Raw genomic sequence first — 17,535 nt, forward strand, 5'->3', positions numbered from 1 at the left:
AATTTTTTGTGGTACGCTTGAAAAGGTAGAATTTTGACAAATATCTAATTTTGGGTGTTTTATTTATTTGACATTTGTATATCTTTTGTGTCACCTAAATACATTCCTGATTTTAGATAGCAATAAATAAAAATTCCTCGCACTGATGGTAATGAAATATATTTACATAATTTTGATTATTTTCTGTGTAAGCCAAAGGACGGGGGAAAATGAGCAGAGCGAGGAAAACATTTGTAGTTAGTTGTGTTTCAGCTTTGTTTCTGACAATTCTATTGTTGTTGTTTTGCCTATTTTGTATGTTCACTCACTATTTGCTGTCTGGCAAAAGGGCCTCAAAAAGTGTTTTGCATTATGGAAATATACGTTTTGTCAATTCACACAAAAAAGGGGCGCGAAACTTCTACATGAAAATTGAGTGTGTTGCAAGTTGCAACTTTATATACACGATGAGTAGTTCAATTTACTTTATACTATAAGATAATTTCAGATGGTCGACAAAAATGACAGAAGTCGTACTAATGAATAGAAAATAAAAACCAAGTTTTAAAGTACTTTTATCTAGAATCTTTTTTTATAAACCTTATTTCTACTTTAACTACCCTTTTGAAGCCCTTTAATAGCGATTTCTTAAAAGTCTAAATAATAGTTTTAATAGGATATTTTAATTAGAAACTAAGTTCAAAAAGAAAGTTAAGTATTTTACTTAGTAAAACTTTTTTTTTGTCATTATCGAAACGACAATGTGAATGAAACATTTGCCTGGTGGCAGTTTCGATGCTTGTTTTTCGATTTGTTTGTTTTTGGTTTTGCATTTGGCAACTGCAATCTTAACGAGACTCTACTCTTCCTGCCACAAAATGTATATACTCACATATGTACATATACATACATATATAAGCATGCATAGGTGTGTGTGTGTGCAACGCCGCTTGCCAATACATTAAATTGCAATTTTAATTTGTTTAGCATGCGGCGCTCGCTCTTCCTGCCATCAACTCTTGTTCGCTCTCTCTCTCCCTCTCTGCATCTCACCATCTCTCCTATCTCTTTAGTCAGTCTCATTCTCATGGTACCACTTGGCGTATGCGTTATAATCAGACATATAGCGATGTGTATGTACTTATATATACCTCTCATGCCTGTGTCTGCATTTTTAATGCTATTGTTGTTGGTATTGCTTTTGCCATTGCTATTGCTATTGCTATGGCTATTGCTGCAGTTTTCCACCTGCAGCTGCGACCTAACAACAGGCAACAGACAAAACCTAGTCAGCAGAGATACTTTTGCCGCATTAAAAATTTAAACTCACATTGCAGTATAGAACAAAAAGCAGCTGAGTTTATAGTAAAATGCCTGAATTGGGCTTCACTTTACTCTCCTATCTGTTATAACAAATAAACGTTTTTTGGCTTTATGTTCAATTTGTGGAATTGTCATTTACATATAAGAGGATTAGATATATAATCTATGCCAATTTATGTTATGTTTCATTTGCTTTTGGCCGAAGAATAGTTAATAAATCTTATCTTTTCTCTCTTTTCAGTGTCTTTGTATTTTTTTCTTTTTTGGTAAGTAGCCAAAAGCAAACTGCATTCATTCATAGAAGATGACAAAAGTAAAACCCAAACAATTTACACTGGGAAGTGAACATACATAACCAAATTAGTTATAGTAATTATTTATATTTACATACATATGTATGTATATACTTAATATTACATCAAATTTGTTAAGTTGTTTCATTTCCTTCTTAGCCAAAAAAAAAAGGAAAACAAAATAAAAATGAGACACCAGCTAAGAATTTGCGTACATCAAGTTAAGTGAATATCAACGAACGACCTTCAACATGAAATGCGACGTAAAATAAATTTATCTCAATTATATATAGATGGGATACATACATATCTAATATATATACATACATACATATATCTACATTTATTTATACGTTCATCTCATCGTCGACGGACGACGTCGTCCGTCTCTCAATCTGATTTTGATTTCTTTTTCTCTTTTTCGAGGGAGTAAACTTTAAGACAAGATGTGGAAAATTCTTCTTGCCATTTTTCGCCTGTTTGTTTTACATTCACCTTGGCAGCGTACGAAAAACACACACAAAAAATCAAGTAAAAAAAACAACAACCACATTCATAATAAGAACCAAAAAGCACCAAAAAAAATTAAAATTTATTTTTGATATTTTTGTTGTGGTTTGGCAGCGGCGGCGGCGACGGCGACGACGACGCCGTTTTTAAAAATTGAATGAGAATTTTTTTTTGTATAAGATATCTAAGGAAACAGTGAATAATGGCTAAGAGAGATGAAATGGTAATTGATCACAGAGAAGAGTCATGAGCTTCCCACCAAAAAAATGACCATAGAACATTGTATGGTGGGAAACATTAATTAAGCCATTTGTTGTGTCATCAACTAAGTCATTAACAACGTCATTAAGTGCAAAACTTTGGCACAAAAAAAAAAAGTTTTATTACCGAAAAACGAATTAAAATACTAATTATTGTAAAGAAATGTCAAGAACTAGTTAAAAATGTGATTCAAAATGCTTATCTAAAAATGGGGAAATTTTCAATTGCTATATCTAAATCAAACTTATAATACATATATGTATATCATATTTTTAGTTGACTCATTTCGCGTAAATTATAAAGCTGTTTTTTACTTAGAGATACCCAATGTGTTAAGATCTCTTATCATTTTAAATTAACATTTATGACATAATGATATAATGACTAAAGGAACGATAAACGATTATTACCTATGAATATTCTTAGTTTTATGAAGTGAAAGACGAAAAAGAAAGACAACGAGAGTTTCTAAACTTATATGAATTTGATTAATTAGTAGCTACAAATCTTTCTTTACAGTCGATTCAAGTTAATAATCAATTCGGTCCTGTTGAAATATGATATTATGTATGATATTAAGTGCAAACACTGAACTCAGATCAGTTGTGGAAGTTCCGAGGCAGTACCTCCCAAAATCAATTTTTGGCCTATTCCTTAAAATTGTTTATATCTAAAGCTTAAAGACCAAATAAACTTGAAAGTTGATTATCTTTTCAAAACTAATAGATTAATCGAACAATTTAAGGCATTCCAGTCACTGATTTTTATCGAATGTGATATGTTTTGGATAATTACACCTTAATTTGAACATTTTAACGGATTGGGGGCTAGATGTCCTTAGAATGTTATTATCCTTGGTTCACCAACCACTTAAAATTGGAGTTTTTTCTAGTTTTGAACACTTTGAAGTGAATAGAGAAACATTGGCCTTACATTCCTCACTTCTTGAACTTAATTTTAAATATTTAAATGACAAAGATTTGTCTCAGTTCAGTTCTTATTAAAACTGATACAAATACAGTTTTACTAAGCATAAATTTCCTTTTCAAAGACTTTTCCCTGTGCCCACTACCAACAACCAAAAAAATTTTAAATGGCAAAGCCAAATTGAAATAGGAAAAAAAATGCTGCTTATTTATGTAGAAATATTTTTACGCCTTAAATGACGCCAACAGACGAGCCGAAATGCTGGCCAACATTTTTATGCACATTTTGTGCTTTTTGGCTTTTTACGCTTGTTGAAATGTTTATACAAGCAACTCTCTATGTTTTAAAATGTATACTATATAATCATAAATAATGCACAAAATTTCAAGTATTTGCCATTAATGATTTATTTATTAAATTGCTGGACAAAAAAAAAAGAGAAGGAAAAAAAAGAACACATGACCTGGCAAATATTTCTACTGCGGTTGAGCAATTTCCGCTCAAAATAAAAAGGAGGGGAAAAAACCGAAAAACTTTTTCATTTCCTGTGCATTGAAAGTTTTTTAAGCAACAAAGATCGTTTTGGGTGTTGTTTTTTTCAGGCCCTAATTGGTCACATTCGAAGGGTTGGCCTAAAAGGAAATTGAGAAATCAGCTTATGCGCCATTAGCACATAATTCACCTGCTACAACACTAACAAAATTCATGAGGATTATCAATATGTATGTCGACTTTGGCATACTCTGCATAAATTGGTGCGAAGAATGTGCTGAATTTTCTTAGTAGAATTTTTTCTTGTATGTATATCTATATCGCTATATCCCAATCATATTTTCCTTATTCTATTCCTGACGTCACCTAAATAATCTATATTCCATTCATGATGGTGAAAAACTAAATTGTCTTTTATTCGTTCTATATAAATAGCAACTTTTAAAGATATTTTTATCGCTAGATCATATATAAATAGATTTTAACTACAATGTGATGAGATTTGATTTAGATTTAGGGGCAAAAAGGCAAACAGGAAGCCAGCAGAAAGACCAAATAGACTCAAATCTAGTGGTTTATTTTTAACTGATTGAGAATATATAACATTCAAAAGGTTATCAAATGATTTCTCCTAAATTTTGTCAGCTTTAATACACCCTGCTGGCCTTAAGGGTAAGAAGAATAGGTGAGAGACTTGTGAAAAAGGTTTGCCAATTGAACACTTTCTTCATATCAACCACTCACACCATTTCTTGTCACCTGTGGACAAGTATTTCCGTTTGTTGTTATTTGCCAATTTGAGCAAAGAGAAAACAGCCTGAGAAAATCTAGACGACTTGGCATAGCACAATGGGAGGGAACGAAAGGGAAGGCAAGTAACCCTTTTTTTTCTTTATTCCTGTTTGTTGTTGGTCTTGGCCTTTTGTTGGGCTTGGTTTGTGGGCGTGCCTGGTGGCCGTAACTGTAAATCACAACGCCTGTGTGCGGTTAGATTCCACCTACACCTACTATGACTACTACTACTAGGGACTGCTTTCTCGTATAGCATTTTTTTTTGTTTTTTGTTTTAAGCTCTTTTCTTTTTGCCTTTTTCATTTTTTAAATTGCTCTTGCATTGCTAGTCATTTTTCATGCTACATGCCTTTGCCATGGCTTCCAACAACTACTTGACACATCCGTTTCCGTTTGAGTTTCGACTTGCCTTTTGTCTTTACTTAAGTCACTCTTTCTCCCTTGCTCTCTCTTGCTTTCTTGTTCTGGTGTTCATCTTCTATATGACGTTTATCCTTCAGCACCTAAACTTTAATACTACTCGAAGGGACAGAAACGGGAAAGAAAAAAGAATCATTTGGTTCTATTTCTCTTTCCCTTTTGTTTTATGCCTTCAAAATTTATTGTTTCTGACAATGGAAACGGCGTCGGCAAATGTTTCCTGATCACACACACACACACACACAGTGAGAGACAAAGTGCGAAAGCCTTATCTATGGGGGATTCGGGACCCTTTTTTTTTGCCCCGGTTTTCTCTTTTTTCGAACATTGTCGTATTTTATTGAAATTCATGTATTTTTAAAAGCTCTCTGGCCCATTTTAGGCTACGACTCTAAATCGTTTAAGCATTTGTTTTTCTGATGATTTTCGTTGATTTTTATACGAGATTCGGCCACATTTTTTTCTCACTCACTCCCTCTCGCTCTCTCTATTTCTGTTTCTGTATTTTATTTTATCTAGACATAAAAGTTAATGTTTTGCAACACAGCATCATGAGTCTAAAATGTTTATTGGCTGCCTTTATTAAACCGTAGTTAGCCCAAAACAAAAAAGGAACAAAAAACAGAGAGACAGATAGAAAAAACCGTGAAAAATAAAATTGAACTCTGATAGATTTGACTTGATTTGCTGGTATAATACAACGAACTTGGCTAGTTGACTAATCTTTGCTTTTGTATTTGGGGGCTTTTGTTTGTTATCATAGAAATGGATTCAGAGTATTGCAACAGATTAGCCGTAAGTCCCCTTAAATTGCTGAAATTTGAATTCATTTTTGCGTATATTTTGCACATATTAAACCATGCTGACCATTACCTTTTTTAATTTTGTTCACCAGTCTTGGTTAACAAGTCTATTTGTTATTTTTTAAACGTTCTAGTTTCATTTATTGGTTTTAAATCTGTTGAATTTTGAAAATTTAATCAAAAGTTGCTGTCTATAAATTGACAACAATTTCTTAACTGTATCTTAAATGGGTAACACTTTTAACAAGTGTTGGTTAACAGCTGTTTTTCCTAGTGCATGGTTTTTATAAGCTATAGAGATCAAAAACTTTTCACAAAACCTGTCAATATGTTATTAACATGTAAAAAAAAAAGCTGGACTAGTTTGGTAATCTAACAACACATGAACCTTATCAGAGTTGATACATTTATGACTGGGACACAATTTATCAATCGTTTTGTGCGAAATACTCTTTTACTGATAACAGTCTTTATTGTTGATATATAGACACACACGCAATCTATGCCCTTATCAATGTCACTACCTGTAGAGTAAATATAAACTATTGTTAAAACTTACCACCTTCCGGCTCTGAATCATCTATGTAGATCATTTTGTTGTCTGGCCCTTTGGCTCTCACTTCTCTCAAACGTTGACCCGTGTTGAAGCAGTTATCTGCAATACTCTTTTGCACTTGGTTATATAGATATCACTATATAGGTATTTATACTGGTTTTGTTTGCTTTCAGTTTATGAGGCTTTTGATCTATATATTAGAATGACACACACACACAAATCACATTTCCATGGCTATAAAAAGGAAAATTCACTTTATATCTTCACTTTTTTGATTCATATTATTTTGTTATTACTTATTTTTGTTGTTGTTGTTGGTATGTATTGTTGCGTTTTATATTTTTTATTTGCGCACTTAAAAAATGACTAGAATTATGATCTTTTTGGTTATTTGTTTATTTATAGACATCAAACACGTTGCGTATACTTGATTTTTGCCAATACCGACATGAAATTTTCTTTTTCGGTTGGGTTGTTTTTCTGTGATTTTTGATGATGGCGAGCGAGCGTTTTGCCTCAAACTGTTTTTGGCCAATGCCTCATTATTTGATTTGAGCTGCTCGCTCGTCGTTTGTTAACCAATACACGGATACAAACACATAGACACACACAATATATTACGTATTTCCTTTGTGCTGCGCTCTTTTGGCGCTCTGTTTTTATAAATGTATCTGTATCTGCATGGGGATCTCTTTGTGTATGGGTGTAGTAGTATCTGTGTGTGTGTGTGTGTGTGCGTGTTTGGTTATTCTCGTTTTGTTTTTGGGCTGATAACTGGGCAGAGACAGAACCAGCGTCAGCGTCAGGCCGGTACGACTTGTCGCTGTCGCCGATTGACTCTCACTCCTAGCATTGTATATATGTATCTATAAATAAATGAAAGAAAAACCAGAAAGGCCGGGCCAAATACGGCCATAAAGCACTTTGTACACTCTTTGAAATTCATAACCTAGACAATCAGAAGAATATTGACTTAATAAGTAATAAAAAAATATTTTTAAATATTTAAGTAAATTTTTACTAAGCGTTGAGATTTAATTCTTATCAATTAACAAGTCTGCAAATCGGAAGGCCAAAAAAGTAAACCTGAGCAATTACTCGCTTTTTCCAATAGAGACATCAATTTCCAACACTGGTTTTGTTTTCTAGCGACAAATAGCCAAAATTTAGCTATTTACATATATTTTTTGACTAGCGGTTACTAGGTGTAGATCGCTTGAAGTTAACTTTTCTTTAATACCTCATTTAAAATGTTGCTATGTTGGCCATATTCCTTCTTTATGTAAATTAATTTCAATCAAACTATTTTCAGTCTTTAATAGGGAGTTACATATATAATATATATGCAATGATTTTTATCAGTTTTTGTACAATATTTAGTTAGTTTTTCATTAAATTCAAACTTTATTATCCTGCGGTACTTTATTATTTATTTTTCCGTCCAATATTGTGATAGTTGTACGTGCACTTTGCCCGTCTGTTAAGTCTCCTTCGGGTCGATTGACCGGTACATGAATATATAGTTTCACGCCATGGGTCGCACTTATATATGATGCCCGCATACTGTCTCGCGGGTGTTCTATTTTTGCAGCCCCTGACGCCGACCCAATTGACACTCTCTGACGCGATATGCTCTTGCTCAAATTAGCCGAAACAATTGATCTGCGAACAGTGCTCTGGCGTTGAGGCGATTCGGTGAGCAATTCAGCAGAATCGGGAGCCACTATATTCGAAATCGATTTAGCATTAGCTATTTCTCGCCAATTTTGCACCAATATGCGCATACTAGCCCTACACTCATTTGCCGTTTCATTGGTCGATTTCCTCCGCTGGCTGGCCATTGCGTATGAGTGTCGACATTTGAATAATTTTGATGGTCCACCATTTACAAAAAAAATTTTCTTCAAACCATTGAACAGCAGAAGGATTAACGAAGTATAACCAGATCCATTGTGAGTGATTGTAGTAATATTTTTTTTTATTTTTGTAAAAAAAGTGTGGGTAAAAAAATGTGTGTGTTAGGTGGTCACATAATTTTGAAAAACTAATTTTCGTCTTGTGTCATATTTTTTTTAATGATTCTAAAGTCAATGAGTTACTAAATCTTGTATGGAGCATAGAAATCTTATTATTTTATTATCAGTAAGTGATATAGTTGTAAATTATCAAGCTAACTATTTTTTACAAGCACAATCAACTATGGCTTTCGACTTCAATGAAAACTAAGTCGAATTCCGGGCTAGTGTATTGAATAGCCTGGAATTCGAACCCATATTTGTGTTGTTTAGTTGTGCATTGAAATCTCCTATTACTCCAACTCCAATCCTACTGACTCGTAGAAGTTTTCTGCCTATGTTAGGGATCTCAAAAGATTGGCGAACTTATCGGTAATAAAGAAATTCATATTCAATAGGGCGAACACCTCAGGGTTTATTTATGTAATTTCTTTTCGCACTATGAACTAATTATCTTTTCCGCAAAGGAGTGGTTAACGATCAGATAGTTAGTATCTGAGAAGAAATTTACTATTATATTGAAAATCAAGGGGACAAGGGGTTTTTGGTGTAAAGCATTTCCATTTTCTAAACCGTTACACGAGAGTCAAAAAACTAAAGGCCAAGCAATTAAAAATATAGAGTATACCCTTTTCTAGTAAGAGTAAAACAACAAGAAAATACATATATATGCAATTTGTAGTTGTATTTGTATGTATGGATCTATCTTGGCTGTTGTTATAAAAATAAATTGCAAAGCAATTTGTATGTGGCTCTCTCTCTCCCTCTCTCTCTTGCTCTTTCTATCTCCCGCTCAGTCTTTTGGTCCTCTAGCGTTTTGTAAGCAAAATGAAAATGATTTTCCCTGTTGTCGTTTTAGCACATTTTTTCATACTTTTCTGCATGTGTGTGTGTGTGTCTGTGTGTGCCTATATATGTGGGCTATGTGCCAGGCTATATGACTTCCTATTCCCGCTTAGTTTTTTTTCGTGTTTTTTTTTTTTTTTGGTTCACATTTTCGCAACTTGTTGCCGCTGTTGGCATGCCCACATACATATACATATATGTATATATACATTTGCTATATATACATACATATGTGTCACGTTTTGCTTTAGATGTTTTTCGTCTTCTTCGGCATATAGTATCTATATGTGGATAGTTGGTTGGCATTTCTCAGATTAACTGCTCGTTATATTACACAAACATTTTCGATGTGACCTTCGCCCGAAATTGCTAAAGCTTATCTGATTTGCATAGTGCGGATAAATTCCAATAGATTCAGTTGACTAGATTAGCCAGAAATCCTTCAAGTTTCACGCATTTAAATAGGAATCTTTCAAATTTACATTTTAGCTTATCACAAGCAGAGAATACGAGTTAAGTCTTTACTTTGGGATAGTACTTTACAATGTATAATGCCAAAATTAGTTTTCTAGATAATGTTTATTTGCGAATAGATATCAGATTCTCATTTAAGTTCAGTTTTGGTTGACTTTCAGTTCAGTTTCAGTTACAGTTCAGTTCATTTTGAGTTCATTTTGAGTTCACTTTGCGTTCAGTTTAAGTTCAGTTTGAGTTCAGTTTAAGTTCAGTTTGGGTTCAGTTTGAGTTTATTTTCGGTTTAGTTGAAGTTAACTTTGAGTTCAGTTTAGATTAGATCCAATAGGACTTCCAAAGCAGAATTCATGAAATAACTTGGCCCAATTTCTAGACCTTGCACAAAATATTGCAATAATAAGAACTCTGATATCATTTCTATAAATTTTGCAATAAACTAGAGAATTCATTCATTTGAAGGGCATTCTGTAATCTATAACTGGAATGTGTGAACCATAAATAATTGCATAGTTTTAGCTAGTCACACACTTTTAGACAAACCGAGATCTACTAACTTTATTATCTTGGATGGATTATTTGGTTACGGTATTCTATTTATATATGGGTTACCAGCACGTACGATAAGAGTAAACGGAATAGAAGTATCACGCCCCCTCCTACTCACCGACAATCACACCCACACACACACTCACACAAACACATAGACAAAATAATATCTTATCAGACGGAAGAATGCCTAATTGCCGAACGGGCACGCCGTCTACAACCGACAACATTATAAAAGGTGGCCATGCGTCATGTCCAGACACACAGACACAGATAAACACAGAATCAAATTGATGGACGAGAAAGGGAGAGGGAGAGAGAGAGAGAGAGAAAGACGTTTGTACTTGGATATCTAATTGGTTTGTCTTTCGCCTTAGTGAATCCCAACTTAAAGTGCTTGAAAGAAAGAAGACAACGACGACGGTCACATAAACAACAAACGTAAACGAAGCCTTGGCAAAAGAAAAAAACAAACGAAAATACGTATACGCGCAGTTGGCAGCAGCCGTGGGAGTTTTCAGCAACCGCACCGCACACACCCACCAACCCCTGCGCCGTTGTTGGCTCCTGGTCAGCGAAAAATAAATAAACAATATACTCAGGCCAGTCCAATAGTAGCAACAGCCAGCGGCCACTTGATGCGAACGTGCCCAGATACGTTTGTGGTCTGGCACCGGATCCTCCTACACATATATGTACAATGTACATGTACTACACAATGTGGCAGCGGGGGTGGCAGAGTGGCGTGGAGGAACTTTAAAGTCTAAAGTAAACAGTACAAACGCTGCCTAGGACTAAGCTGCAGTTTGATTTGCACAGGTTTCGGACCTAAATGCACTCGGCTTTGATGTCACAGACCGCTCGCTGGGCCAACTCTTCCTCTTTCATTGCTCTCTTTCTCTCTCCATTCTATCTCTCACCTTCATCTTCTCCTCTGCCTGACTTTGGCTTTGTTTAAATAATGCAAATCCTTTAAATGCGCTAAACGCGGCTGGTGGTCGCTATGCCCTGTTTTTCTGTTTCTCACTGTGTTTTTTGTTAGTGTGTGTGTGTATAGGTGTGCGAGTGTGCGTTCTGTTTTTTTGTGCCTAAATCGAAAATCGTGAGAGCAGCACGTTTTTGTTTTTCAACTTGTCCACTTTGACATACCGGACACATTTACTTTCTCATGAAATTTGTCCTAACAAGCAGGTGAAGCTGAAAGTAGGATAGATCTGATTTAAAGCTAAAATCTTTGAAGACCCAAATATTCTTGGCTTAATGTGAAATTGGGAAAAAATAAAATCATTTAGAAAGAAATGTAGTCTAAAATTTATAAAAGTTATTTACATCTATAAAGACAAAGAGATCAAGTATTATGAGGAACTTTTGGTCTACTTCTTTCTCAAATTATCAGAATAAGCTTTAAAAGCTGCATTGTCATGTATTTGAGTTAAGGATACATTTTTTTTTCCGATAAGTTCGTGACAATTTTACATTACATACGTTTTGTCAGATTTGAAGTTTATGCCATGGATCATATAGATCAAAGAATAAACCTTTATTTAATATTTCCTACTCAATATAAAAGACTTTGTTGACAGTTATTAGCCCAAATTGACATATTTAATATCTCTACTTGTCTATGGCTCTAAGCTAAAAAATTATATTTAAACAATGGATATTGAGGCAAATTTAGCAGTTCTTATGTTTGAAATTCAGTCGAAAACATTTATATTTGCTCTTTGATATCCCATTCTACTTTCTGGGTTAACAATTATAAGGTTTTTTTTTTTGCTTTTCGGTCGACGCGTTTGTAAAGTAATCTGAGTAAATAACAATTAGTTTTTGAGTTTTTATATCCAGTAGAAGTTATTAACACTCAGAGTTTACAATTTATCACTATACATATGTAGTATATACTTCAAATCAAAACCCTCATTCATCTTATAAAACGAATATTTCAGCTATTTTAGCTTCATCTAGTAAACCAATTTTTAAGCTACAATGTCCAAATCGAAATTGATTTCTTATATTGATTTGATAGAGTCATAAAACGTGCTTAACCCACCCTAATCAAGTTGCGAATTGAGAAAGGTGAGTTTAACGTAACTTACAGGTATTTTCTCGCTTTCTTTGAAGTCTTCACTTCAATTTAATCAATCACTTTTGATGCAATTCGTTTTAATGCCTTTAAATTGATTAACAAAGAACTTTTCAACAATCTGTCGACGAACAGAAAGTTGAGGCAAAGAGCATTTGGGTTTTCATGAGGTTGCAAATAACTTTAGTTGCCGGGCTCTAGTCTCTGTTAATGTTGTTATTGCTCCTGTTGTTGTTGCTGTTGTTGGTTGTTGTCAGTGTTGTTGTTGGTTTTGTTTCCGCTTGCTCACCTTGCCAAAGCCAGAGCCAAAGCCAGTAGTTCACCGTTTCTGCAATGCTTTTTCTGCTCTAACGTTGTCTGTTTTTTTTTCTTTTGATTTTCCCAAGTTTTTTCTTCCTTTTTAGTATTTTTTTTCCCTCTCTCTCTCTCTATGTTTTTTCCCTGTCTGTCTGGTAAAACTTCTGTTTGTTATTTAGTGTGCACAAAATCGTTTAGCTACCGTTAGCAACTGCCTCCCGAACCTGGCCAACTGCCTCTGTTGGCTGCATTTTCAATTGTTTCGCTACGAGTTTTATCCTGGTTTTTGCTATTATTTTTGTTTATTTTTTTTTTCCTTTTTGTTCAACACTTTTCACTTCATAAATGTTTACATATCAATGTGAATGCATTTTCTTTTATTTGTGCCTTGTGACATTTCCCGCTAGAAATCTTGCCCGTCTCACGGCTGGCTTATTGCACACGCAACTGGCTAGCAACAATTTTTTTTCCAATTTCAATTAAGTTTCGAAAATGTTTTTCGGCATTTTCGAACCGGGTTGGCATTAACTACACACATACACTCTCACATGGACGCCTCTCTCTCTCTCTCTCTTTCTCTCTCTCTCTCGATCTCATGGATACATATTTGCTGCCTCGTGGCTCTATTTCGTTGCACAATTTTTCGAAATGCTTTTCTTTTTTGTATTTTTTTTTAGTTTTTAGTTTGTTGTTGGCGCAACATAAAGTGAAGCCAAATGTATGTTTTTCAGTCGGAGTGAAAAACTTCTTTACAGTTGTTGTTTTTGCTAAGAGGGGGGAAGGGCGAATTAGAGTAAGAGAGAGAGAGAGAGAGAGAGAGAGATAGAGAGGGTATACATGTAGCTAATAATAAAATGCCGAATACATCACACGCAGCATTGGTCCATTAGCCTCAATATTTGGTTATTCTTTCTCGGGGATTGTGGGCGGACAAAACAAAAGGGGGCAAGGAGTAGTGGGGTCGGGGTCGAGGTGGTTATGGTACGTGAGCCAAAGCAGGCAAGTCAAAAACGAAAAAAAATGTTTGCAATGACTGCAATAGATTGGAATGAAATACATTTAACTTATTAGCGAATATAATTTCCACTTAACAAGAAAACAAACAATACTTAAATTAAAGAATTTTTGAATATTAGTCACCAGAATGTTTACTTAATGTGAGATTGATTGTTGCTGCAATTTCCGTTTCACTCAACAGGTCCTGTGGCGCAATGGATAACGCGTCTGACTACGGATCAGAAGATTCCAGGTTCGACTCCTGGCAGGATCGATGTGTACTTTTTTTTAGCAATTTGTTTTAATTAAGAAACCGAAACGAAATTTATTTATTTTATTGCTAATTTAATTTAATTAAATTGCCAGTTTATAGCTTAAGAAAAACCAGAGGGCCGGGGCTAACTTCGACCGCGTCAAAGTTTGTATACCCTTGCAACATTTTTGGTAACTCTTTCCTTACCTATAGCCATCAAAAGTGGAAAAACGTTTAAGCTAAAAAGGCTAATGTTTGCGAAAGAACGGCCTACATAGGAAATAACGGAGTTATTGATCAAAGTCACTGTTTTCCACCGATCGTTCCTATGGGAGCTATATGATATAGTTACCCGATCCTTATCAAATTTGGCACAATCATTAATAGATATATTAAACTAACAAATGTTTAATTTGAAAGCAATCGCGTCAAAAGTAACTAAGTTATTCACCAAAGTCACTGTTTTCGAAAGATCGTTCCTATGGGAGCTATATGATATAGTCACCCGATCTTGATCGAATTTGGCATAGTCGTTTATATGTGTAATTAACTCACCAATATTAAAATTCACGACAATCGCTCAGAAAATAACGAAGTTATTAAGAAAAGTCACTGTTCGTGACTTTGCCATTTGTATGGGAGCTATATGATATAGTGATCCGATCCGGCTGAATCCGAGATATACAACGCCTGCAGTATATACAAGCCTACATGCAAAATTTCAGCTCTGTAGCTCTTACGGTCTAGGAGGAGTTTGCGTTGATCCAGACGGACGGACGGACGGACGGACGGACGGACGGACGGACGGACATGGCTATTTGAACTCGTCTCGTCGTGCTGATCAAGAATATATATACTTTATATGGTCGGAGATGCTTCCTTCTATGCGTTGCACACTTTTGACCAAAATTAATATACCCTTTTTGCAAGGGTATAAAAAGAAAATGTGTCTAATCAGAACAACATTGTGTTATTTATTTTATTAGAAATTAATTAAATTATTTATCTATTTTCTTGTTTGTTTTCTGGTCCAAAAAGTTTTGTATTTTAAATGAATGTTATTGTAACAGCTCTCTGGAAATCGATATTTCAGCTAATTCATGATGTTTCATTAGAAAGTTTTATATAATCAAACCTTGCTTCAACGGAAATTTTTATAGACAGAGTTTTTAATGATATTAATAAAAAGCAAGTACCTACTATAATTGACTTATTCACGAATTTTATTTTGGGTTTTTGAAATCTAAAAATTATTGTATTATTGGTTTTTTCCCATCTTCCATTATTTTAAGATGTAGTTTCGATTATTTTTGGTCTTTGAGATGATGAAAGAAGACACCACATAAGAAAAACTTTTCAAACAGTTCGACTTGTATTATGATTTATTTGGTTTCTATTTACTTGCTTTCTCTTATTTGCTTTCCCTTCATTTTTATCAATTCAACTAATGTGTTTGTTGTTTTGTGATTGGCATCTTTTGTGATAAGAGCAGCATTATTTCTTAAATTAGAAGACAATATGTCTAGAGCGGCACCTACTCACCTCATTGACTTGGTTATACGTTACGAATCACTTTAGAGAAGTACATTACTGCCTCAGATACATTTGCATATTCTTCCATTTACAAATTTGACCTAAGAAAGACAAAAGCTCTAGTTTGCATCTATGCAATTGGGCTAGAGCATAATTTTTAGTTTGCGAAATGTTTTCTTTATTCTTTAGAACATTGGCATTCCAAGCAGATTGGTTTTGACCTTGCTCTATAGAAAACATTTTACCCACCCACCCACACACATACGTTCAGTTAAAATTCTCTGACCCCCTGGGGAGGCGGGTGATGTGGCTATTAGGAGTATATTTGTGGGCCTTTTAGCCATCTTTCCAAATCAATTTGTGGGCCTTTCATCTGTTTCTTAGTTTTCTGGGTCATTAATGGGAAATATGTAAAATATGTAGACAAATGGCAATATAAATTATTTAATTTGAACAAAATGACTTAAGAATTTAATTGTCACCTCCCTCTCTCTTTTAGCTTTCTTTTGCTTTTGTGTGGCATGTGGCATGTGGGGGTCGCTATTCGTCGTCGTGTCGAGTCGTTCGTTGACTGGCGCCGCATTTTATGACATCTAGAATTATGTATAAATATCTTTCAGTGTGTGTTATAATTTACAAAAATAGTGTCACTTGGCCTCTACACCAGACGTTGACAGCCAGAGATCAATGTTACATATATATTTAAGTATATATATACAATATATAAAGAAAATAAATAAAAGCCTTGGACCTTGCTGCTTGAACTTGTGTCAAAGTGGAACAATGACAAATTTTCTGACTTGTAGGAGAATTATTCATCATCATCACCGTCATTAAGATTTTCCTGTTATTTTAAAATTGATTTCTAGTTTTGCTGCTCTTAGTTAGTTTGTTTGGCCCACTTCCGGCGTTGATTTGTTTACGTCTAATTGGTACGGCCCACGTAAACAAATGCACAGGTGAATTTTATTTATAAACTAAACCAAAAAATAAAAATTTACATATCTTTAAGTACGTCAGAATCTCAAAAATCCAAATTTGTTTAAAATTCTTTTCTCCACTTGTGATTTGTGTCTCATGTTTTTCGTTTTCTGCGTTGTGTTGTAAATCAAAGAAACAAGGAGAAACACAAAATGTTCTTATTGACATTTTTAGTCGAGCAGCTGCAAAAATTATGGGTCATCTGGGATAGGGTTCGAAAGAAGTTTTTGCGGTTAACCGCAAAACAATTAAATTTGATTGCCTTTTAAATCCTTTGTGGGGTTTAGATTCAGGGATGGGGATGGAGATGGGTATGGGTCGGCTTTCCATCGTCTTGTTGTATCTTGAGGTGAAGGCGGATGTCTCGCTTTGACTCTCTAATCCGTTTGGCAAGTTTCATGTCTCGGCACGTACGCTCTCACACCTCAGGATTCCTGAGTGAAGGAGAATGAGGACGAGAACGTTGCTCAGTTGCTGATGTTGAGCAAATTTATTTTACCACAAGGATTGCTTGTGCTTCTTGCTACTTGCTGCTTGTGTTGTTGTGCGGTTAGCTCACGGATTTGTTCAAAAAGCAATTTTGTTTATTTGTTTCGTTTTAAATTTTAAAGGTCCAGCCCAGTTAGCTAGCAAGCTGTACACACACCGAAAAAGTTCATTGATGAAAATCCAGCAAAAAATTGAATGCCTCAATGGTTTGGTATTTGCAATGAAATAAATATTTAAAGATTGCTCTGGCCCCACATGCCTACGCAAATGGCCAATTCCACACGCCATGACGTTACTTTTGCTATTGCTGGGTGGGTGCGGGGAGTGGTTGGCTTTTGAGGGGATGAAACTGAAACAGATCGAAAACGGAAGCATAAATTCAATGCAGTCCTTAAAATATGCAATAAAACTTGGTCAACAGTAAGTGAATTGTATATAGCATAGCATACTTTTAGCTGCTGAATGCAAAAGTTTTTGGTTCTTCGATGCCAAAATTATCTTTACAGAAAAGAATTTAAAGCGAAAAGTGTCACTGTTTTATAGAACATTCAACTCTTAGAAAGTAAATACTTTCAACAAGGCTGATCTTTTGCTAGAATAAATTAGTTATATAATATGCAGTCAGAGAATTTCCTTTTTTTTTTTAAAGAATTAAAAAATTATTGT

General features: G+C 34.6%; 1 protein-coding gene and 1 non-coding gene across 2 annotated transcripts in view; one reads left to right on the plus strand and one right to left on the minus strand.

Annotated features, from left to right (window-relative positions):
• LOC6640809 (death-associated protein kinase related) overlaps nucleotides 1-6,606 on the minus strand; it is a 31,354-nt gene extending 24,748 nt beyond the window's left edge. The window contains exon 1 of the mRNA XM_002063940.4: nucleotides 6,360-6,606. Within this exon, the coding sequence (XP_002063976.2) occupies nucleotides 6,360-6,393 (34 nt within the window). The 5' untranslated portion in view covers nucleotides 6,394-6,606. The remainder of the gene's footprint in view (nucleotides 1-6,359) is intronic.
• A 7,208-nt stretch (nucleotides 6,607-13,814) lies between these two features.
• On the plus strand, nucleotides 13,815-13,887 carry Trnar-acg. Its single transcript has one exon. It is a non-coding gene; the product is annotated as a tRNA-Arg (tRNA).
• Nucleotides 13,888-17,535: the final 3,648 nt, after the last annotated feature.

This window comes from Drosophila willistoni (genome assembly GCF_018902025.1).
Source record: "Drosophila willistoni isolate 14030-0811.24 chromosome 2L unlocalized genomic scaffold, UCI_dwil_1.1 Seg168, whole genome shotgun sequence".
Lineage (NCBI taxonomy): Eukaryota > Metazoa > Arthropoda > Insecta > Diptera > Drosophilidae > Drosophila > Drosophila willistoni.